Consider the following 24045-nt stretch of genomic DNA (forward strand, 5'->3'; position numbering starts at 1 on the left):
CACAAAACAGTAACTTTGAAACAAAATCCCCCCTCCCATGCACTCCCATGCAACAGTTCATGGCAACTGATGAAACTCAAAGAAGAATATCACCATGCAGACTCGTGTGCTGAGTCTTGTATCTCCACAGCCCCTTTTAAACTGCTGACACCCCCCCCCAACATGTCCTCTGCAGTAAATGTTTACATGTAAACATTACACCCGGAGTGCGGATCAATCACTCTGATCTGTCACAAGGGCCCAATCGATACGCCGGGCAGTAGCCTTTTACTCTTCATCCTTAATCCCACTGAAGTGCTATATGCCAATAAGGGATACCCCGTGGTTTTTGCTTATTTATACCCTTTATTGGCATCCATAAAACTAATATAGTTCCGGTTCTTGGTGATTGGCTGAGTCACGTTGGAAGCTGGAAATCATCTCTCATACTGATTATTGATTAGCAACTTCTCTTTAAAGAACTATATCCTTCTGGAAGAATGCTATAATTAATGTTGGTTATTAAAGTAGTTCTTCAACAGTTGCCACTATTGCTGATTCATAACTTTAAAATGGTGCTCTATATTTAAAAACCAGCCCATCTCGGCCTCCTGAGGTTTTGTCTGCTGCTTAATTAGATCAGGATGGCGTGTGTTATTCACTTTCTGTTGAATGTACAGAGAGCATCTTGGAGTGACAGTAAGGGGAGCCCTCCTCCATCCCCTTCCCCCCAGACAGCGGATGTCATCAAGTGTTGACAACACATCCTTACAATCCCCCCTGATTCCCCCGAGGGTCCTCCTGTTTAAGAGTCAGGCCGCGTCCGCGAGAGCCGCCGCTATGGCAACGGGATGTTGCTTCTCTTCGTGCAGCATCCTCAGCATCCTCAGCCCGTCTCACACGTTGTCTGACAGTCAGTATAGTAATCCTTTGGGGAGGGGATATGGCATAAAGTCCCTTCATATAGTATAGCATTTGACACGAAAGTTTCCAAGCCAGCCAAAATAATGAGTAAATTACTAGGAGGGATCATTTATACAGTGTTTGATACACCTTGGAGGTGTATTTTGGTGACTGACACCATGGTAATTCATTTGTCAGATAGTATAAGATTAGATTTGGAGTCAGTAGTTGACTGTATACCTCTCCATATATCCCAATATGTCGCTTACTGTATATGCTGACTCCCAGGATCTGCAAGGCACCCGGCGTCATAGCACCAGAGACAAAAAACATGCGAGATAAGAGATGAGATTCATGTCCCTGTAAGATCTGTTGCTCTGAGTATAGAGCTCATGCTTGGATTTTGTTCTGGTGGCAGTGAAATAAAGGTTGAAACGAGGCTAAATGAGGCGGGTCGTTGTCCGTGGTCCTGAAAAAGCCACTTCAGCACCACGGACAGCTCCCAGACCACCGAGCCACTGTTTCAGCACCACGGACAGTGACCCTTGGCAGCTCGGCCTGCTGCCTGTTGCTGACTTAAAAAAGGCACAATGTTTATGCTTTCATAATAGACCAAAGCTTTAGTCTCTACAGCATTATCTCTGTCTGTCAAGTAGCAGCCACTTCACATCTCCCCTGTTGTAAGATGGCTCAATTTCGTGTAGTGTAATTCATTCCCTTTAGAAAAAGATGCTACGCGTATCTGTCTGTGTTTTCTCTTGTAAAGGAGCTGAGCTTCCACAAAGAGAAAGATACATGAAGATACACTAGTGCGTGTGTGGGCGATTTCATCAAAAAATGTATGTCAGTGTGTGTGTAAGAGCGTTTTGATGTGGAGCGAAAGGAGAAAAATTGCCTTGAGAGTCAATGGAGCCCCATTGGTGTCCTTTTCCCCCTGTGCACTTCCTGTCCTGCAGGATGTGCTTGCTCAGCAGATATGATCCCAGCTGCTCCTGCAGGAGGCGGACTAAATGAGGAGGGGGGGTCAGCTCCCCTGGGTCTGTCTGTTCCCTCTTCCTGCCCCGCAAGTCCCATTCTGCCCAGACAGGCGGCTCACGTTGTAAAACCAGTGTTCTCCTGTCAGGCTGAGACCTTTACACACACACACACACACACACACTGTAACACCAAAGCATAGTCAGCCCTTTGTATGCACGGCGTCGGCCTCGCCGTGTAGAGCGACAAGTGTCAGAGGAAAAAAAACAAAATCAAGAAGTGCTCTGGCCACCAGCTGCAGGCGGAAAATGCTGAGCTAATTTCCACACAGGAATGAATCATTGCGTTGGACGTTCCTCATTTATAAATCTTACAGGTAATTCATTTACTTTGATACTGGAATGGGCCCGGTGCAGCCCTTACAAGGCGTAATAAGATACGCTTGAGATAAGATTCTCCTTTTATAATAATTTTACACTTGCCTTTTGGGAGCACTGAAGGAGACTTTGTAGCTACTGATGCTGCTAAGGGTCTCCCAGAACAATTGCCACATTGGTTTTCTCTCCACGTCCACCCCGTGCAATGTATGTAGGCTAAAGAAAAAGCTGAAAAATGCCCACTTCAAACGTGAAATGTAACAGCTTAGTTGTGTGGCACGAAAACCTGAACTTTGTTTTGAATTTGCAAGCTGAACTATGGTTTGCTAACACCAGTTTTTCCCCTCGGTTGTCATAGATGAGATGGGAATTCAGGGTTGCATTTAGGGCTGTCCCCTCTTAGTCGATTAGTCGACTAATTGGCCGTTTGGTCTTAGTCGACTAACATTTCTTTAGTCGATTAGTTATTTTTATGCCTTTTCATGCTAACTGACTAATTTCCCAGATATATATGAGCACATCTCTGGTAAATATAAGATTTCAAATGATGTTTTTGTGGGTTTCTCTGTGGAGAAACTCAGTTTTACAGATCTGTCGATTAAATCAACTAATCAATTAGTCGACAAAATCGTATGAGAGTTAGTCGACTAAGAATTTCTTTGGTCGAGGACAGCCCTAGTTGCATTAAAGTCTATTAGGGCTGCAACTAACGATTATTTTCATTGTTGATTAATCTGTTGATTATTGTCTTGATTGATCGATTAGTTGTTTGGTCTATAAAATGGTGAAAAATGTTGATCAGTGTTTCCCAAAGCCCAAGATGACGTCCTCAAATGTCTTGCTTTGTCCACAACTCAAAGATATTTAGTTTACTGTCATAGAGGAGTAAGGAGACCAGAAAATATTCACATGGAATCAGAGAATTTTGACTATTTCCTTAAAAAATGTACTCAAATCGATTATCAAAATAGTTGGCGATTAATTTAGTAGTTGACACCTAATCGATTAATGGTTGCAGCTCTAAAGTCTACATTATTCATAGGCTAACTGGTGTGCTAGAATGAAAGGATCTCATTTGACATCCATGGAAATAGCGCTATATGATCTTATTTTTCTTTGTAACAAATGCTCAGTCACACAAGCATAATGACTCATCACATCTGCCATTCCGTCAGAGCTAATTGAGTTTCACTTACTTGTGTCTAATCTATAAAACGCCTCAAGTTAAACAGAAGGAAGATCAACAATGAAATCAGTGATTTAATTCTGGTGATGACCACAGTTGGTGTGTGGCTGTGAGGTTGAGTGATAACGTTATCACCGCCATCTTCAAACCTGCATTGGCAGACGCAGTGTATGTCCCTGGGCTGTCAACTGCTGCTGAAAGCTTTGTTGACTCAGAGATGCTCATTTTGTTTGTTTATTTCCTGGATATATATTTATATTTTTCCCAATACAGACGTGTCTGGGGATATTTATAAGTAAAAACACAGCATTGTTTTTCATTTTGGAAAGGAAATCAAGTCATTTGTTTCAGTCCTCTGGCAAAAGACTCTTATCGTCTCTAGTGAAAGCTTTATCTAACTACTTCCACAATGCTGCGCCAGGTTGAAGGTCTTTTTATTCTTATATTTAACACTCTTTTCATTCAACTGTGTTTATGGCGGCGATATTACAAGGTTGTCAAGAACAAGCAAGGGCAGAGGGAACAAATTCAAGGGGAGTTTGTCGTTAATTGACTTTATTTGCTTTTCGCTTTTTTTTCCGCCAGCCTGAATTATCAGCACGGAGTTTAGTTTGGGATTGCGGGAATTAAGGATAACACCCTGTGCCCTGGCCCACCGCCAGCCAGCACGTTCACAGCAAACACATTTAAATAGGCACAAAGCTGCTTAAAATATTCATGTGTCACTTGGCCGCGCTGTAGCTTATAGAAATATGAAACTATCTCCTCTCCGCTGGCAAATGATTTCCACGGTTTAAAAATACCCACCGTGGGTTTCAAGAACAAAAAGGAGATCCGTCTTGCATTAGCATGCGGCACCACACATGGAAGCAGGGAACTATCTAGATGGGTTTCTTAAACATGTTTACATTCCTGAGACTTTGAAGGTCTTGCTGTCATGCCTCAGTTACAAAAGGCGCAATGGTGGTGATTAATTCGGGGTGCAGATTTCTTGGCATTTTGAAATGGAAAATATCTGTGAGGTATGAAATTAGTTTTCCTGTTGTGCTTCGCATTTAGTCAATTTTTGAGATTTACCAGCTACATTGGAGAAGATTATTTGCATGAAGGAGGCTTTAGATGATTGACCTTGTTTGCAGGATGCCTCCTCTGACTATTTTTAAAAATCAAATACATCTTATATTCCGCAGCCTTGTGGAGGGCTTGGCTTCAGCATTGGCTTTCATTATTCACAGCCTACCACTCCTTGTCATTGCCACTCAGGCATTTCCCTGCGTATCAGAAGGGTTAGGGGTTATATGTGCAATTGTTCTGTGAAACTGTCCCTTGAGAGGAGCCCTGCAGCGTGTCTCGCTGCCTGGCTGTCTGGCTCAGAGCTGACTGAAGGTCAGAGCTGAAAACGCTCACAAGGAATCTTTTCTTTTCTTTTCCTTTTTTTCCTTTTTTAACACATGTGGAGCTGTCCTTCTCACAATCCCACCATGGGAGATGGAAGAAAATCTGAAGTCAATGAGAGGTGTAAGAAAACAAGAGTGTTTGTTAGAGAGGGGAGAAAGAAGAGAGGGAGGGAGTGTGTGTAAAGTGTGAGCGAGAAGAAAAACAGTGAGTGTTGAGGCCAACAGATACCAAAGTAAAGATAGATTAGTTTGCCTCTGAGCAGTCCACTCTCAGCCCACTCTCAGTCCTGGTCTTTTATTACTGTTTTTCTGATGGCTTCTGTGAAGAGAGACAGAAAGGACAGTAGAGAGTGTGTTGTGGAAATATAGTGGGAGGCCAGGAGTCATGCTCTGCAGCTCTGAATAAATGTCAGCAGCAGTATAGTATTAGTGAGCCAGGACTGTATGCATGAAATAGCTTTTACAGGAAAGAAAAAAACCCACTGTAACACAAAGATCCTCTTAGGTAGTTCCAACACAAAATGTATTTTTATTAGGATCTCATGAATTCTTTATGGATGCACCGATCCAACCTTTTTAGTCACAATACCGACAGCGACAACTGGGCTTTGGGTATCGACCGATACCGAGTACCGATCAGATACCAGTGTATAATTAATAAGCTGTATGCCTCACTGTGTGGAAGTGACTGGGATCATTCTTTTATATGTAAGTCAACATCAGGCTTGACTTAAAATTGCTTTCCTAATGTTGTAAAACAAAATGCAACAAATAAATACATAGATACAAATTTACTGAATTGTTTTTTTCTTATTATAACAATAAATCGTACACCAGCAACTTGGTAAAAAAATCTTCAAAATTAGCAGGAATTATTATTGAACTGTAAACCTCTCTAATGCAGCAAAAGATTGGTCAAAACTTAAGCAGGAATTAAAATTCCAGTATATAATGTACACTGTAAAAAAAAAAAAAAAACGTACAACATCCTAATTCAGATAAATATCAAAAACAATACATTTACAGACAGCCTGATCGGCCTGATATCTGATCCGGTATCGGTATCAGTGCATCCTTAGAATTCATCTATATCATCTCATTACATAGTTGGCTGTCTCCACTTCCAGTAGTCTGTAAAATGGTGGGAATCAATAGAAATCAATATGTTTGTACAGTATTGCTAAGAGGGATAATGAAAAAAGGGAAGCAACTGGCAGCACAGCAGGTAGCCAGAGCCAAGTCCCGGGCGGCCTCCTCCTGTGTGTATCTATCACAGGTTACCATCTGTGACAATGCAAACACTAAAAATTAAAAAACAGAACAAATGTGTGCTATAAGAAGGATGTGTGGGATTGGATAAATAATGCATGTTACTGTGAATTAATGACGAGTTGCAGGGACTTCTGTAAGCCTTTATGATTTTTATGTACATTATCACGTTTCTATCACACGTCTGACACCTTCCAAACTCAGTTTTTCATTTATGCTCCGTGTGATATACGTCGTGAGCTTGCTGCGCTTTAAATGGTGTGATATATATGTATGTACACCCTCCACTTGCTGCAATGTTGCACCACGCTTTGCATCATATGCGGGAGCAATGTGAGAGACTTTTAACTTCATATAGGAGCTCAGCTGTTGTAATTAACTATGAAGTGTTTGCATAATGGAGGGAAACAAACATGGCTTGTCAATTGTTTGTTATGGAAGCTGGTGATGGGGCTGATTGGGAGCCAGAGTAAAATGTTTACTGTGAATTTGCTCTAATTGTTTATGCATGCAGGAGGTCATTTTGAAGTGCATGTTGCTATAGTGCTCAGTGGTGGTAGTTTCATCCATGCAGCGAAAAACATATATATACTAGGGGTGGGGAAAAAATCGTTTCACATATGTATACTATCTTGTTTTTTACAATTTTGAAATAGATTTATTTAATGCCAGAATTGATATATTTGCTTCGTTTGAGTCTATGCCGAGGTAGAAGGAAGTTACCGCTTTAATTGTTGTAGTCTGAGTAACGTGACGTCATATCCGTTCCGTATCCGTCAACCAAAACAAACGTTAACTGGCCGCAGCGAGCAGAAACCAGCAGATACGACAGAAAACAGCAGAAAACAGCGGAGGGTCGGCGTGGATACGACCTTCACCCTCACATGTTAAATCCAACGTGGTAAACACTACACATACAGTAAAGTATGGAAACACTGGGTTTCACACATTGCCAGGAAAAGCAGAGCTAGACATCATGGCTAAAGCTGCATGCTAACTCTATAATGGACAGGAAACGTTATCGTATTGCGGTAACGTGCGGTCAAGCCAGCCGTCACTCTCATCTCTGTGGTCAAATCGGCCGACGCTACAACTGTAGAGCACCCATATACTGACATTTATGTTAAATACATTCAAACGGCACTGACCATGCTAGCGACGGACTTGGCGAAGATAGCAGAAGTATACACATGTGACTACATCTGGTTTTCAAAATAAAGTGTTAACAAAGGGAACTGTATATGCAAAATACATATATGTAAAATAAGATTGATTGGATTATATTCACCAGAAGTATAAATCATTACATGTCCCTTATAAATTAAATAGGAAATACCTCTAATTTGTGAGGGAAATGTCTTTTATTTTTACATTTTTGGGTTGCTGGGAAAAAATGTAATAAATAATGCCTGAAGATTTTGACTTTAGGAAATCTCTGATTACATACTTACTGAAAATCAAACATTTTTACTGTATTAATTTAGAGATTTTCCAAAGTAAAAGTCACTAGAAGTGTATGATTCATCTTATTCCCATGGTCTGGTGTTAAAAAAGTTAACAAAAATCGCAATAAATCGTAATATCGAATCGCAATACTTAAATATCGCAATACATATCAAATCGGCACTCAAGTATCGTGATAGCATCGAATCGGGAGACAGGTAAATCGTCCCAGCCCTAATATATACATTTAAAACTGTGTCCAGGAAACAAGCAATTTGGTGTGAACTCCAAGATATTTTGAGGCACATAAATGAAAGCACTGACGTCCAAACTACAGGGGATCCAGAAGTCAATCGATTACAGAAAGCCTTCCTATGCTGTGAGATGATGTGAGGCGCCGATCAGGTTATAGGATGTGGTGGTTCACCTTCGTCTCCAGCCGGCTAAATAAAGGAGTGAGAGGAGGAGGAGGGTGAGCGGCTGACTGACAGAGAGAAAGCAGAATTCGGGCTCCCGTCGACAGCACAGCCGGGTCGGATGTATGAACGTTTCTCTGTGTGAACCAAGGACACGGGGGGAAATGGGCTCTGTGGGAGGACGTATTGAGGCAGGCTTACCTAAAAATCATGTTCTTTGAATCAGCATGACACTTCTATTGTCCACGAGCCACGCAGGGCTATGCAAAACGCCTCCCCCTGCTATGTTGAATTTCATTTTTCTGTCCTTCCTCTCCTTTCGCTCGGAGGATTTTTGAAGTGTTTGTGTGTATAGCTTTCTCTAAATCAGTCTTCCAGTATTTTTTTTTGCTTTGAAGGTATTTGTGCCAGGAAAAGGTGGAGGTGAGAGGAGAAATATGCACAGGACAGAAAGCATTTGTGTCAGCGCTAGCTAATGGAAATGGAGAAGAGCACAGAAGTCAGTGTCAAACAATCTAATTTAATTTTGGTAAACAAGCCGTAATGCTGAACTAACTGCATTTTTTTAGCTGCAGGAGCCTCCGTCGGGGTTCTGATGTTAGCCGCCCACACTCGAAACAACGCTTGATATGACCCTCCAATTCTTTATCCACACGCAAAGCATTACAGCAGAACAGTCTTGGATGGATTTCCCATCATGCACAATCTGTTTTAAGATTTTTAGGAGACATAATGAAACCAATCGCCTCCGTTCCCCTCGCGCAGCTACCGATGAGATATGCCCACACCCAGCCATTTGAACATGACAAAAGACCGAATTTTCTACCCTGCAGGGTGTGAAATTAATGAATGTGAGAAATAAACAGCAGACTGCAGATTAGAAGAAAAGAACAGGACTCTTCATTTCCCACCAATTCCACCTCTGTTGTCTTTTTACATTTATCCTCAATAGATCTTATTTATTGAGAACAAAATGAGCAAACATATTTGAGGAACTTTCGGTAAGCCTCTGGCTATTTTCCTCTCTAAAGTCAGTGCACAGGTCTCTCTCATGTCTTTCTCTCTCTCTGTGTGCAATCGCCTGCGTGTGTTTGTAGAACAAGCGAGAAAAATCGACACGCCTTTGCAGCGGAGTGTAGCGTATTGACTCGTACCTGTAGCTCTGATTATCAGCCAGCTTGTGTACTGCAGTGGCTGATGGGAGGCTGATGAACCCAACGCAGGAGCTGACATTTTCCTGCCCTGTGGCTGAAGAAGGAGAGGAAGAGGAGGAGGGGGGGGGAGGATGCAGGTGTCCGTTCAGGTCTAATGGGCCATCCATTCAGTCGTTTAATTGAGTGTCTTTTATCTGCCTCCGGTGACCTCTTTTATTCTCCATTTCTCCCTCTTCGTTTTCTTCGCTCGTCTATTGTTTTCGTGCCCCACTCCTCCTCCCTTCCTCCCTCTCAAACTCTCCTCTTTTTTGGTCGTCTGACAGCAGACTCTCTGCACCATCTGCGTGTGTCCTGCAGCTTACTCTGACTTTAGACATCATGGCCATCACCTGTTGTTTTCTAACCCCATCTGACGGGCTGCACTTTCAGCATCAAATCAATATGCAAAATCCCCCCAAAAATGTCCATTTTCTCATTCCTTTTTCCCCCTTTGTCCTCCGCTGTCCTTCTCTCCGTGTCGTCTTTGTCTCCCTTTGGCTCTCAGCTTGTCTGCTGGTCCTTCCCCTCCACTTTGTTCTCTCTCCTACTATCATCAGGCCTTGTTCCCCTCGTCCCCTGGTCTCAGTGTCCTTGCACACAAAAGGCACGAATCCTCATATGACACACACATACCGAACCTCTTTTTCCTTTTGTACCTTTTGAATTTCAAAGCAAAGAATACCTTTTTTCAGTTCTCATTGCACTCCCCTCCGATCCTGGAATAGAACGCCGTGCTGTCGCTTTCATCACCACGACTTACTTTATATATACTCATTTGTCTCAAGGCTTAAAACCAGCCCTTCTAATGCCTCCTCCATAGTCGCCATATTCTTTTCATGACAGAAATGGCTTTGATGAGGCAATATAGATACCATATGGATTTACTGCGGTGAAGGAACTCTAGTTTGAATGCACTGCAAACCAGCTACCAATGACTCTCTGCATGATTGTAATATGTCTGTGTAAGAACATTATCGCCCGACATACTGTATATATTTATATTTTTCTTCATGGCCTATTAAAGTCAGTTGCTTCTGTTACCTATCTGAAAATAATAACCTACCTTCTCGGCAAGTATCTCTAAATTCATGAAGATTAAAAATTATTCTAATCAGATTACTGAAATCCTGTAAAACGTCTTACCCCCCCCCCTCTCTCCCATCGCCCTACAAAAACTGTGAGCTGTGAGCATTAAAAAGCCGGCTCCTGAATTAATTCTTGACCTTTTGGCTCCGATGGAGATAACATCTGCCCTTCTACAAGAACGGGAGTCTAATTTTACAGCCATTTTGTTCGAAAATGACAATGGATAGAGTGTAATACAGGGCCATTTTGATGAGCGGGAGAATTGGAATGAGGGCGGCGTAGGGAGCGAAGAGGGCGATGGAGTCTTGTCTCATTTGCTGTGACCTAATTGCAACATTATAAATTAAACTTCTTTTTAGCTCTAGTCCAAGGTCGGCTGCGTATCGTACATGCTAAATGCATGTTGTAATGAAAGTTTATCCTCCCTATCGCACTCTTTTCGGATGGTTCCATGTCAGAAATGGCACAATAGTGTGAGAGTCTTTTTTGGCGAGCGTGCCGAGAGACAGTTGGAAATCCCACTGCTTTACTTTCGGAGAGTTTGTTTTAAGACTCCAAGATTACTGGTAGTCAAGTTCTCATCTATATTTATTTTGGTGAGCGATACAGCTTGAGGGCTCGAGTGTTCAGGGACGCACGAGACACCCAGTCCATCCTGCCTTCTCAGCTGCGGTGCCATAAATGAATAATAATGCGTTTTTTTTATCACAATGGGGAAAGTGATACAGCAAACCCAGAGACGCACACGCATAGTAGCAATGTTGGCAAGGCTGGACTCCTGCCTCTCTTAGCCTGCAGTGGATAATTAGCATCTCTCACACGTGCTTAGGCTTGATTAAAACTCAGTTTACAGTGAGCAGCGCTGTGAGGTCGCCATCTGTCACCTGCCGAGGCCACCAGGAGACGTACTCTAGTCAGTGGGAACGGGGAAGGCTGTGTGTGTGTGTGTGTGTGTGTGTGTGTGTGGCCGTTTTGATAAAGGAGAGGAAAAGATGGGGCACGGAAGGAAAAATGGCAGAGACGGGTGAGGCATGAAGCATCAGGAAGCATTCTGTTCAATAACCGGTCCCACTCGCTCCCTATGGCCTGTTTATTAGAGCCAAATCACATATTTTTCTGTGTTGGCAGGAAAAAGACTCCCGAATGCAGTTTTGGGATTTGTGTTATTTACTTGAACTTTATAACCTTGTGACGGCTGTTTTGGGAATACTCGTGTTTATACTTGGAAGTCAGATATGAAGTGTGGGAGCTCGAAGGCTCATAAAACCCACAACTGTGTAAGTCACTGTATTTTTTCCCAAAATGCATGTGCATCCATCAAATACTAGGATTTATTTTCACTAAAATGCATTTTCATGCCACAGCTGCAATATTTAAAATTATATTTTGACACATTTCACCTTTAAAAAATATTGCAAGTTCCTTCTCATCCTGCAATTTGAAAATTTGCAGTAAGACATATTGCGATTTCGCTAAAATTTTGATTAATTGTGCAGCCCTACTTGATAGCGATATACAGTATATCACGATATAGCATGTTTTCTGGTAATTCAGTAAATAAATATTCTAATAACCACATGGTAAAGCCCATTTTTGTATACTCAAATGTTAATTAAATACTTTACAAAAGAAAAGTACTGAATATTTTCTAATTTAATTAGTGCAAAATGAACAGTTTCAAGTGAAATTATAGAGAAAAAATGAATAAATATGTCCAGCTATACACTGACTATGCATGCACAGAAATACAAATATCAGATTAAGACAATAGTTTGATTTAATTACACTGGGGTAATCCAATTAGCATAATTTTTATCAATTCAGATTTTCTGAGAAATCTGAGTTAGTATGTGCTTGTTATTATCAATTTAGACGACGTTATTGTGTATCACGATATCTTGATATATGATTTCATCACGATACGATTCCAATGAAGTACGATAAATTATCATATTGAATTATCGTTAAACCCTGTGGTGTATATATGTTATGTTGATGACAACTTTATTGCCACATTTATTGAGTGCATTTACATACTGTGTGCTATTGTGGCAACCAGGATGACAGTTATATACTAATAGGCATGTTTGCCTGTGATTTGCATAACTCTTGTTTCCATGGTAGTACACCTGAATATTTCATGTTATACCCAGGAATATTTGGGCAGGTGAGATGGATGCGTTCAAAAATCAAACAACAAACTCTTAGCTTTGGTACCTGTCAGATACAGACATGAACATAAAGACAATTGAAAACTCTTTGCTTGCAAATAGCTCCAAACGCCTCGCCACCTTTTCTGCATGTCATGTTACAGTCTGTCTGCTGCTCCGTGAGCTTCTGTTCATTTGTGCATCGAAAGCTTTAATAGATATTTTTACTCTTTGCAAGTAAGGTGCTCACAGTTTCCTTTATGTTGCAACTCCAGGTTTGGAAAATGGTTGGTAGTAACATAAAGTATATGTGATTTGTACTGAATGAGCTCCTGCATGTTTCACCTCCACAAATAAGAACGACAATTTGGTACAGTATTTATTAGATTTTCAATTTCCACAGACTAACAAACTTAAATTCCCACAAAGGAAAACTGATTGATTGCATTGGCTGTGTATTAGCAATAATCTGGCAATACAATACTTATCATGATACAGGGGTTACGATTCAGTATATTACGATATATTGCAATACTGTAAGCAAGGCGATTTATTGCGATTTTTAAAAAAAATCTAATTTTAGGAAAACTGTTATATAAAGTTATGTAAAGAACACAACACCACATGCATAAAATCTGAGTTAAAATATATTTTTTATGCAATCAGTACAGTGGGATCTGCATTTGCATTTATCACAGTCCCTGTAACATCCAACATCATAGCACTACTATGAGAGGGCTCATACACTGAGAGGGTGCATCTCTTTGCAAATGAAATAAAGTATTGTCTGAAATTTGCATGTAAAATATGAATTAAAAATCAATAGTATTCATCAATTTGTGAGAATTGATACAGTATTACAAAACATAATATGGCGATACTCAATATTTTCGACATTTTCTTACACCCCTAGATGGCTTTTGCTTGCCAAGTACTTTACTTGAGTATTGAAAAGAATTAAAGCCAAAAAGAACTCATTAATGTTGATGAGTTCATCAACAGAAAATTATTTGGAGGTCGTACAAAAACAAGCTATTTTAAGACATCCTCTTGTGCATTAGGGAATTGTGATGGGCATATGTATTTTTTTAGACCAAACAATTAGTCAATCAATCGAAAGAATATTTGTCAGATAAAGCAACAATGAAACTCACTTGAAGTTGCAGCCCTAAAGAGATTTATCTGTCCGTTGTAAAATATTGTTTGACGATTTTAATGAAATTCTTTTTGGACAAAAAAAAAGCTTCTCTTTTGTACTGACACTACAAAACCTCTCACTGTTTCTATGTTTGTCTAAGTAGGTAAAACTCAAGTACGTCCCTCTAAATTGTGCAGCTTTCTATTCCAGCAAAACAGTTCATTTTAATAGAACACATCATCACAGTAAACTACAGTTATGACCTTGTGTTCCTGTAAGCAGCTTTTTTAATCTGGGGAACAGGCTGTTAGTGTGTGTTTGATGATACTACACAACCACCACAGCGTTTGACTCTAGCTGCACTCCTATGTTTCTTTAAGGAGCTCGTCTAATCTCGAGAGCAGCCGCATATTTTTGTGTGTGTGTGTGTGTGTGCGAGCGAGCCTTTGCACTTAGTGCTTATACGTCTTATTTTCACATTGGTAAGTATTTCCTTTCAGCGGTGGAGAGGCTGGAAACCGCGAGCAGACAGAAGTCATTTGGGACTTCAGCAATTCAAGGCCTGTGGAAGTGTACTCACAGTTTGGCACAATTAGTACCGAAAGGGGGTCCCTGCTTGACAAATTAGCACACAAAATGTCAGCCGGTAGTTTCGCACATCCACAATGAGCTCTCGCAAATTAGCACATATTTTGAGGAGGGAGCTGGCACATTATATTGTGAATAGAGAGAGCCGGGCAAATTAGCACATCTGTTGCCAACGCTCCGAATTAATACATGTTATATGATCACTGGTTTCCTACTTGGAGCCGGGTCAGGGACGAGGGTGGCGGCACACATGTCTAATTGAACACCGTGTGTGTGCTCATTACAGGAGATTGATGAAATTGACCTTTTGGCAATGGTAGAGCTAATTATTATTAGTGTAGCTGAGCTTATAGGTGTGTCTGAATGCCGCAGGCGTGGGCCTTAAATTCTCACATCAGTCACATTTTCTCTCCGAGACTCGCTTGTTTTCTTACCTGACGGGTGTGTTTAGGCTCAATCTGAGGGCTGCGTGATTGTGTGTGTTCACACGAGTATGCTCGAGTGTGTGAGTCAGCCTGAGGGGCTTAGCGTCGCGCAGTGGCAGGTGACAGTCCAGTCCAGTGTCAAGAGGCTTTAGGGTGACAGGAGTGATTCTATCCTGGAGAAAAAACCACACACAACAAGTCAGATAACAACAGCTAAACTGTTGTTCACGTAAGCTGCTTTCTAGTGGTTTTCATGCTCAGTTTCCATAACTCTTAACAGGGTGATTGATTAAGTTATTGAGTGATTGCTGACTCAGCACATTCATTGACCTTTTTATTATGCTTTTTTAACTGGTGGATCCTTTTTAACGTTTTTATAGCTCGCTCTATCATGCTATATAACACCTGAATTCTTCTAATACTAGTATTTCACCCTATTGATTTTACTTTTATGTCTCTAATTGGATTTAAGCTAAAGTCTGGCTCCTGAATATGTTCACTAGACTCTAGCAAGATCTCCATCTTCTTAGAAAAATGTACCTCTTTTATGCAAGTTTCTGCTTTCTTTATATTGCTCGTGCAAAACCAAGTTATTATATAGTCTGAGCCAAGGCCAGAGAAGATGTAGCTGGTCAAATAATACACCGTTATGTATCGACTCTGCTACTAACGGTATTAAAGCAGCATTTATGTAATACATTGTCAGTATTCAGCAAACAAATAATGTTAAAAGGATTATTTTTTATGAGACATAAGGTCATACAGCAGGACTTAATTTCCTTGAAAATAGCTCTTAGATGAGCTCTCTACAGATTACATTGATGCTGGTTTGTTTGTGTGATATCATAGCACCGGCGAGCATCCTGCACAGTTGATGTATCCCATGCCCCGGTCAGATTTCTGGGGGATTTTCAGCGTGAGAGAGAATTGGCCCTTGTGCGGCGGAGGAAGGTCAGTCTACCGCAAGGGGATCTTCAGATTAATGACCAGGGGCGGCGACTCTCCGCAGGCCTTCATGCATCATGTCCCATTCACCGCCAAACATGTCAGGGAGCGCTCCCATCGGGAATTTCGGGGGATATTTACGGAGCGTTTCCATCACTTTTGCCTCCTGCCTCTTGGCTCCGAGCACTGATGCTCACCGGCTGAGAGACGGAGGGAGACAGAACCAGGCCAGGGGTGTAGGGGTGTGGTGGGTTGAGGTCTTGGAGCCTAACTGAGCTACTTCACGTTCATACCTGGGCCACTTGCCCTAGCGACAGGGTGGCTCGCCGGTTGCCATGGCACCCACCCTACAGCCCAGCACTATCCTGCAGCTGCGCTGCTGGTCATTAGTCACAGAGACAGGCCGTCTGCACTATCACAACGCCCTTCCTCCACCAATCAGCTGCCCAGATTCCAGAACTGCCGATGCCTCTCAGCCATAGCATAGATGCACGAGTCGCCATGGCAACATATCTGACTACTATCTCTCAGTGTACAAAAGCATCCTTGAGTAGAGAGGGCTAATTGTGTTTTCATTCATGCTTTAGTAAGTAAGCCTTTTTCTTTTAGTAGTAAATGCACTCTCCCTGCTAGTATGGTCACAGAATTATGGGGTCCGTTTTAATCTTTGTTCAGAGCAGCAGAATTATGTTTTACCAAAAGGTAAGGTATGTTCATTTATATTGTTTGTGATGTATGAATGATTTCTATTTACAGGAAATCGTTTCAATTTGAATTAATTTCTTACAGAAATAAAGCCGGCGACAAAGTCACTTTATAATAATCAATCCAAAATGTGCTTGATTAACTGTGAACAAACATTAAAAGGGAGTCAAATTTACATAGAGGAGACGCCTCCCCCCCCCCCTCATGCTTTTCATTTCCACTTTCTACTCAGGCTCTCTCGCTCTCTCACATCCACACACACAGACACACACACACACACAGACACACACAGACACTCAGATCAGCAGGCCTGTTTTCTCGTCAGGGTGATTATCCAGCTCATAACTCACTCAGAGCTTTCATTTGCACTATAATTCACACCAGTCCCAATGATGGCGGCACTATAATTCACGTACACGCTGATTATCTCAGCTGTAACTCACACACCTGCAATCAGACGGACCACGACGCCAAGAGCTCAGAGGAGGTCGGACAAGACAAGACCGAGTGTCGTTAGCAAGCTAAATATAGATCAAAAGCCAAAATCCAGGTTGGTTGGGAAGAAATCTTAATGTTGGATTCAGTTTAGGGCTGTCAATTGATTCAAATATTTAATCGCATGATTGTCTATGATTAATCGTGATTAATCGCACATTTTTTTTTTCTGTTCAAAATTTACATTAAAGGGAGATTTGTCCAGTATTTAATACTCTTATCAACATGGGTGTGGAAAAATATGCTTTCTTTATAAAAATGTATGCATATATCTATTATTGGAAATCAATTAACAACACAAAACAGTGACAAATATTGTCCAGAAACCCTCACAGGTACTGCATTTGGCATGAAAAAGACTCGTGGGTACCCATAGAACCCATCTTTATTCACATATCTTGAGGTCAGAGGTCAAGCGACCTCTTTGAAAATGCCATGACAGTTTTTCCTCGCCAAAATTTAGTTTAACTTCGTAGTGTTATTTTGCATTCTTCCTGACAAGCTTGCATGGCACGGTTAAAACTGAGCCCTCTACAACCTCTGAAATTATTATCATGTTAACTTTGACAGCCCTAATTTAGTTTAAACAATACTGTGGAAACATTCTCGTGTAGTATGCTACATTGAATCAAACAATAACCATTTCGTTCTCTGTATTCTCTGTAATGTAATGCTTGAAACCTCCATGGGAATACTAAACGTAACCCTTTGTGGACTTAATTTAATGCCCCTGCTCTCCGGTGTCCTCAAACGTATATGATTAGTTTTAAACCAGCATGTCTGAGCCATACACAGCGTGCCAAAGAAATCCGATGAGCATAACTTAATATCCTTATGCTCATTTTCAAACTCGTTGAACAGGCCAGTAGAGCTCCGTCTGCTCCCTTGGGGCAATAGTGTAATAATTATCTATTAGGTCAGACTGACATGATTCCAATCATCTTTTAATGGTGATTCTCGGGTTTTCGCTCTTTTGCAGATTAATGTGCAATTTCAGTGAGATGGGATGCCATGAATAGCAGCATGTTCACATCACATTGCTGTATGGCAGCTCATTATTATCACTCAATGACAGCGAAGCACAAAACATGTCCTAAAGTGCTTTTATAGGTTTACTCTCATCTTCCGCTGCGACATCCGTCTCTCCTTTCGTCTCCCCTTTCGTCTCCCCTTTCGTCTCCATGTCTTCAATTCTCTACTGGACTATATATAAAAGAAATTGCTATAACATAAAATAAAGAAGCCCAACATATGGGTGTGTCATGACAGTGATAAAGCTCAAGTTAATGACATCTCCTTTACCCCTCCCGCACCCCTTTTCTATAACTCCGGCCAGTCGCTATTTATAGCTGCTGTGTCTGTTACTGTACAGCTCTCACTCTTTTAATAAATGCGTCACTCTGTCTTTTTCTCTTTCAGTCTCACTCTTCCCTGTCTCTCTGTAATAGAATCGATAAACAGGCTTTAAACTTTTTTCAGTTTGGATTTCGTCAAACCGACTCTCTGTCCTCCGAGAGGATGCGAGCCGTGGATGGACTGTTGAACTCTGCTCTTGACTTTTTCTCAGTTTTTCTCAGAGCTGCTCTCACAACCCGCCTTTCATCTTTTCCCCCCCGTCATCCATTCTCTTTTAAGTTTGATTTCTGTAAAGCTTTCTCAGGATTTAGCCCGTCCTCTAAGGTGTACCAGCTTTCGTAAGGTGGGGTTTGCCCCTTTTTTTTGTTATGTTTATTTAGAAAGTTGAAAGTAGTTGCTCGAGTCTACAGCTGTTTCAGCTGTTTGACATAGAAATATTCTCTTTGAAACTGTAATATGGTACATATACTCTGTCATAATGCACCGCCTACAACATGACTCCACCTCTTTCTCATGATGGATGTGTGAAAATACTGTGATTGTTCTTACTGACACCATTTACACCTGAAATAAAGTATGCCCTTGCATTAAGATTAGATGGATCGAATATAAAAAATGATATATTTTGTAGGCGTCACCCGATTAAAATATGAAATCACGATAAATAGCATGATTGTCCATAGTTAATCGCGATGAATCCTAAATTAATCGCACATTTTTCTGTTCAAAATATACCTTAAAGGGAGATTTTTCAAGTATTTAATACTCTTATCAACATGGGAGTGGACAAATATACTTGCTTTATGCAAAATGTGTGTATATATTTATTATTAGAAATCAATTAACAATACATGACAATGACAAATATTGTCCAGAAACCCTCACAGGTACTGCATTTAGCATAAAAAATATGCTCAAATCATTACATGGCAAACTGCAGCCCAACAGGCAACAACAGCTGTCAGTGTGTCAGTGTGCTGACTTGACTATGACTTGCCCCAAACGGCATGTGATTATCATAAAGTGGGCATGTCTGTAAAGGGGAGACTCGTGGGTATCCATAGACGCCATTGTCATTCACATATCTTGAGGTCAGAGGTCAAGGGACCCCTTTGAAAATGGCCATGCCAGTTTTTCCTCGCCAAAATTTAGCGTAAGTTTGGAGCTTTATTTAACCTCCTTCGCGACAAGCTAGTACGACATGGTTGGTACAAATGGATTCTTTAGGTTTTCTAGTCTAGAAACTGAGCCCGCTACAACCTAAAAATCGTGTTAAAGAAATTAGTGGCGTTTAAACGATTTTGCGTTAAGGCCTTATTAAAGCGTTAACTTTGACAGCCCTAATATTTAGAGCATGTACATTTGATCGTTGTTCATGTACATCGGGGTCAAATTTACTAACATGCATTTTTTTTGTGATTGCCAAATGCATGCAGGTAAATTATGTCTTGACACAATCTTGAATTGAGACACATTACTCTGGTGTTCAAACATTGCCTTCCTCTGTTTAGGATTCTGAACCACATTGGCGGACCATCTGGAGCTTTAATCGTCTTTGTTCAGCTCAAAATAATTGACAAGTCTGAAGGGAGCTGTTTTAAGTTGACAACACCTTACTTGGTAATTATATTGTCTGGCTCGTGCAGCGTGCCGAAACAGCGTGTATTGTTTATTTTTATGTCGAGGCTTTTACTTTGACAATTAATGAGCATCGCAAGGTGTGATTCGCACATATATCCAAAAGGTAACAAGATTTCTCGGGTGGGCACAGCGTGAAACTCCCATCGGGATGCTCCTCCATTAACAATCAACCACAGTAATAGTCAAATGTGATGCAGAGATAATCATTTGAACTTCTGAGTCGATTTGTTTTTAATGGGTGTAATTAAGCTTCCTGATGTTTTCTGATTTGATTGGCCTCCTCCTTCTCTACGTCTGTCTTTTCTCTTCTTGCCCCACTTTTAAATATCTGTCTGATTCCTCCCTTGGCTTTCTTCCTTTCCTCTACCTTTTTGCCCTCAGTTTTCTGCTCCCTGCGCTCTCGTGTCTGTCTTCGCTCTCCTCTCGTTTGAGAATCGCTGAAATCAATGGGACAAAGTGGAAGAGTGAACCTTTCTGTCAAGGCTGAGTGAGGGAGTTAAAGAAGGGCACTCACCCCTGAACTCACCTCCCAATGTAACTAATTGCCTATAATTACGCCGACAACTGCCACAGAATGCAAATCAGCTGAGAATCCAAATCGGCACTGTAAATCAGTTTCATGACGGCGTCTGGCTGAGCCGTGTAAAGCATTGAACACAATAGCATCAGTGTTAAAAATGATAGCGCCGCTTGAGCTGTAATTGCCCGCATCATATCGACCATTTACTTGAATGACAGTGTTAAGGAATCTGATTTGGAAATGGATACTCAGATGTCTTGTTTTTTGTTTTTTTCTTGACCCACAGGAGGAATATTTGAGTCCATTGAGAGCGGCCCTTCGGGAGCAGAGGAACTAGCCTTTAAATTTGCCTTGAACACAATCAACAGGAACCGCACCTTGCTCCCCAACACCACGCTGACCTATGACATCCAGAGAATAAACATCTTCGACAGCTTTGAGGCCTCCAGGAAAGGTGAGTCAGGAGATATTTAGCAGAACCTCACCATGAGTACTTGTTACTTTCCTATGGAATTGTTTTTCATTGTCTAGATCTGTTTAGTTGCAGCAACATATGTCAGAAATGAAGAAATAAATGGTTTCTCATATGGCTCCCATGCATTTAAGAAAGGTATTCTTAACAGTGATAAAGTAATGAAAATGACAACACTTGACATGAAAGAGTTTAAACATTTAGTACGAGGAACAAAGTTTGTTTCTGCAAATCCACTTGAAATGTTTGCTGATGACTGTTTGGTGTAACAGCTCACAGATTAGGTGGATTGAACATTAACTATCAAAGACTGGAGTCAAACAGAAAATCCATTTAGACAATCATTAGCTGGGATCACACTCTATTTACTCTACAGTGCACTGTATTTACTGTCCATTATTGTATTATTTGAATGTGAAATGTATGCACTATACTGGAATAGTAGTCTGACGCCATCTTAACACTAATACAGTCTGAACTGTCTAAATGGCCACAACGTCTTGACGTTAAATTGATAAAATAGGCTTCTACATTTACATTTGATAGTTTTAAAACCTGCATTTTTATATAATTGTTTTCCTCGCTAGCAGTTTTCTTCTTCTCTGCCTTTGCTGGCACAGTGCTGCATTTGTTGGCACATCACAGCCACCAGTAGATAAGTGGAATTGTATAAAAACATTGGCAGAAATGTGTTTCGCACCACCCATTATGCTCGCGTGCGTGCATACATGTCCCCCCTCCCCATCAGTTGGGTTGTGACCATTATGAAGCGCCTGTTCTGGTTACTTATTGTTTTTTTGGGGTGACATATGTGGGCAAAAATTGAACACCAAAACCGTTTAGAACCAGTGGAATTTAAAAACCCAACAGAAGCATTAAAGCTAGGGTTGGTAATGTTCTTCAAAATCATTAATTTGTTATATTTGTTGAAATTCTCTTTTAATCCCGGCAGCAATCAATAAATCCAATGCTTACTAATGGACTTATGGCATATGAGATGTGTATCTCTCCATCAGCTAAATTGATTTATGTAAACAGAAATGACCACTAAGAGTTAATTTGTCCATTTGTACATGGTAAAGTTTATCTGTAGTTAGGGATTTATCCTATAATGATTATTACTATCAATGTGTACTCTATTTATTATTATTTATTTTATCTTAATTTATTTTTTTAATCTGCTTTTCTTTTCTTTTCTTTCTTTTAAAAAAAATGTTTTAACTTTGTTTTTTGTTCTTTATCCTTTTTGCATCCGTAATGGGGGAGGGTTGGGTGGTGGTGGGAGGGGGCTTTGGGGGAAAAAATACCAAAATATGTAGGGAAAATCATTTATATTTGTGCTCTATTTGTATGTCTCTGTACACCTGATGTTACTCCCAATAAATTATTACGAAAAAAAAAAAAAAATCAAATACTCAAACAAAAAAAAAGATGAAATCTGATATTTGTGGCTCTCACAGGACTGTAATAAACCCGTCCAATTATTTAATTCGGTTCGAATGCTGTTGCTAGTTTCTCAACATTACCAACTCTAACTTTAAGCTAACTTGTTGCTTCTTCTGCTTGTCACCCTACCAGCATGTGATCAGCTTTCCCTCGGGGTGGCGGCCATTTTTGGCCCCTCACACAGCTCGTCGGCCAACGCAGTCCAATCCATCTGCAATGCGTTGGGAGTGCCCCACGTCCAGACCAAGTGGAAGCACCAGGTGTCGGACAACCGGGACTCATACTATGTCAGCCTGTACCCCGACTTCTCGTCCCTCAGCAGAGCCATCCTCGACCTGGTGCACTTCTTCAAGTGGAGGACGGTCACTGTGGTGTACGACGACAGCACAGGTACAGGTACAGTCGGTGTCTGTCTTCCATCTTCCAGTGGTGCTCCTGTTATGTGACAGTGTCTAAAACCTGCAGCCTTTTACCCCTTAAAATGTCCAGAAAAACAAGAGGTACCAGGTGGACGACAAAAAGCAGCACTGCTGCTCAGAGTTCAGTGAGTGCTTTGTAACCTGTCAAGTTAATTCAGAAATCAATAGCTTACTGTTCTCCCTCAGTCCTGCAGGTGCTGCCCATGTCAGTCTTCCAGGAGAGTGAGCAGCAGCATGGAAAAAAAAGAGAACCGCATTACCCAGAATGACCCGGTGTCTCTTCAGATTAATGCAATGCAGAATTGTAGTATGTAGGGCTGTGACAACAGACGTTAATAACACGCAGAGACACTTGGTCTCTGAGGGCGGCTATCAAATGTGTCTGGGAGCCATTCCGTCTATCGTGTGACTTTGTGGAGTGGCTCATAATATGCGTTTTAAAAGACCAGTCGTATTTTAGCTGGAGTGCGGCGATATTTTTATGAGGTAAAGTGTAATCGCTCCAGAGAAGATAACAATATTCAAATGCTCAGTCGCAATTTATGAGCTATTTGGCGTGACGTGGTTGACAGCTTAATGTAGGTAAATTAGACAGAGTTGAAAGGAGGTTTAAGTTTTTGACAGGTTGCATAATGAATTCACTCCCTACTCTGAGCAAATGAATATTGTCTCGTAGTTGACATCCTAAATTGTGCCGCTAAATAGAAATTTAAACCATTTTCGGTTCCTTTTAACAGCGTGATAGTTTTTCTTCCTCCATCATCTCTACTTTCACTGTTGCATAGCGCCCGTACCCTAACCTCGGACTATATCCCTATGACTCGTCCCACTTGCCACATTATTCTGACTCATCTCCTTGACCTCTCTTCACTTCCTGCCTCAGAGCTCAGTACGTTAACACCCTCGTTCTCCGGCAAACTGCCCCAGCGAGATGCCAAAAGGTGACCCCTCGCCTCTCTCTCTCTGTCAGATAGGAGCGGCTCGGGCCTCCTCTGTGGAGCATTTCTGCTAAAACACACCTGACGCCCCTGAAAAGTGTGACAGCTGCATAGGCGCGTTGCTTTCCCCCCGCCGCTTCCACCTGGTCCCAGGCTGTAATCACACAGCTTCATGCTCCAGGGCCCCGCGCTGCTGATTGGAGCCTATCTGACGGCTGGCAGGAAAAACTATCGGAGGGGATAAAATATTCACACACAGCCGTTAGAAGATCCAGGGGGAAAGTCTGAAGGCATTAGCCAGAGCCCACAAACATCTACACTGACAGTGTTTCCCAAACGTTGAGCTCCCTTGACAGATATTTTCTTTTTCTTGCCTAACACCTCCCAAAGTGTCGGCATGAACAAAAGCAGGGAGATGCGGACATGCCCCAGAGTAGGGATCTATTGGGATTACCTGAGGAAAGCTCTAGGTGGTTCAGTATTCCTCCCCACAATGGTACTTTTCACAACAAGACCTGCATGTTCCTATTTCACACCAATCTTTCTATAGGCCTCAGGGAGACCCAGCCCCACTCACAGTAAG

At 41.3% G+C, this 24045-nt stretch overlaps 1 protein-coding gene across 3 annotated transcripts in view; it reads left to right on the forward strand.

Moving 5' to 3' along the window:
• LOC119476606 (glutamate receptor ionotropic, kainate 2-like) overlaps positions 1–24045 on the forward strand; it is a 70829-nt gene that overhangs the window by 6705 nt on the left and 40079 nt on the right. For 2 of the 3 annotated variants that reach the window (XM_037750008.1, XM_037750006.1), the window contains exons 2-3: positions 20474–20641; positions 22238–22501. In XM_037750008.1, coding sequence (XP_037605936.1) covers positions 20474–20641; positions 22238–22501 — 432 coding nt within the window. The remainder of the gene's footprint in view (positions 1–20473; positions 20642–22237; positions 22502–24045) is intronic. The other variant, XM_037750007.1, reaches the window with a different exon arrangement.

The sequence above is a fragment of the Sebastes umbrosus genome, chromosome 18 (assembly GCF_015220745.1).
Source record: "Sebastes umbrosus isolate fSebUmb1 chromosome 18, fSebUmb1.pri, whole genome shotgun sequence".
Taxonomy (NCBI): Eukaryota; Metazoa; Chordata; class Actinopteri; order Perciformes; family Sebastidae; genus Sebastes; species Sebastes umbrosus.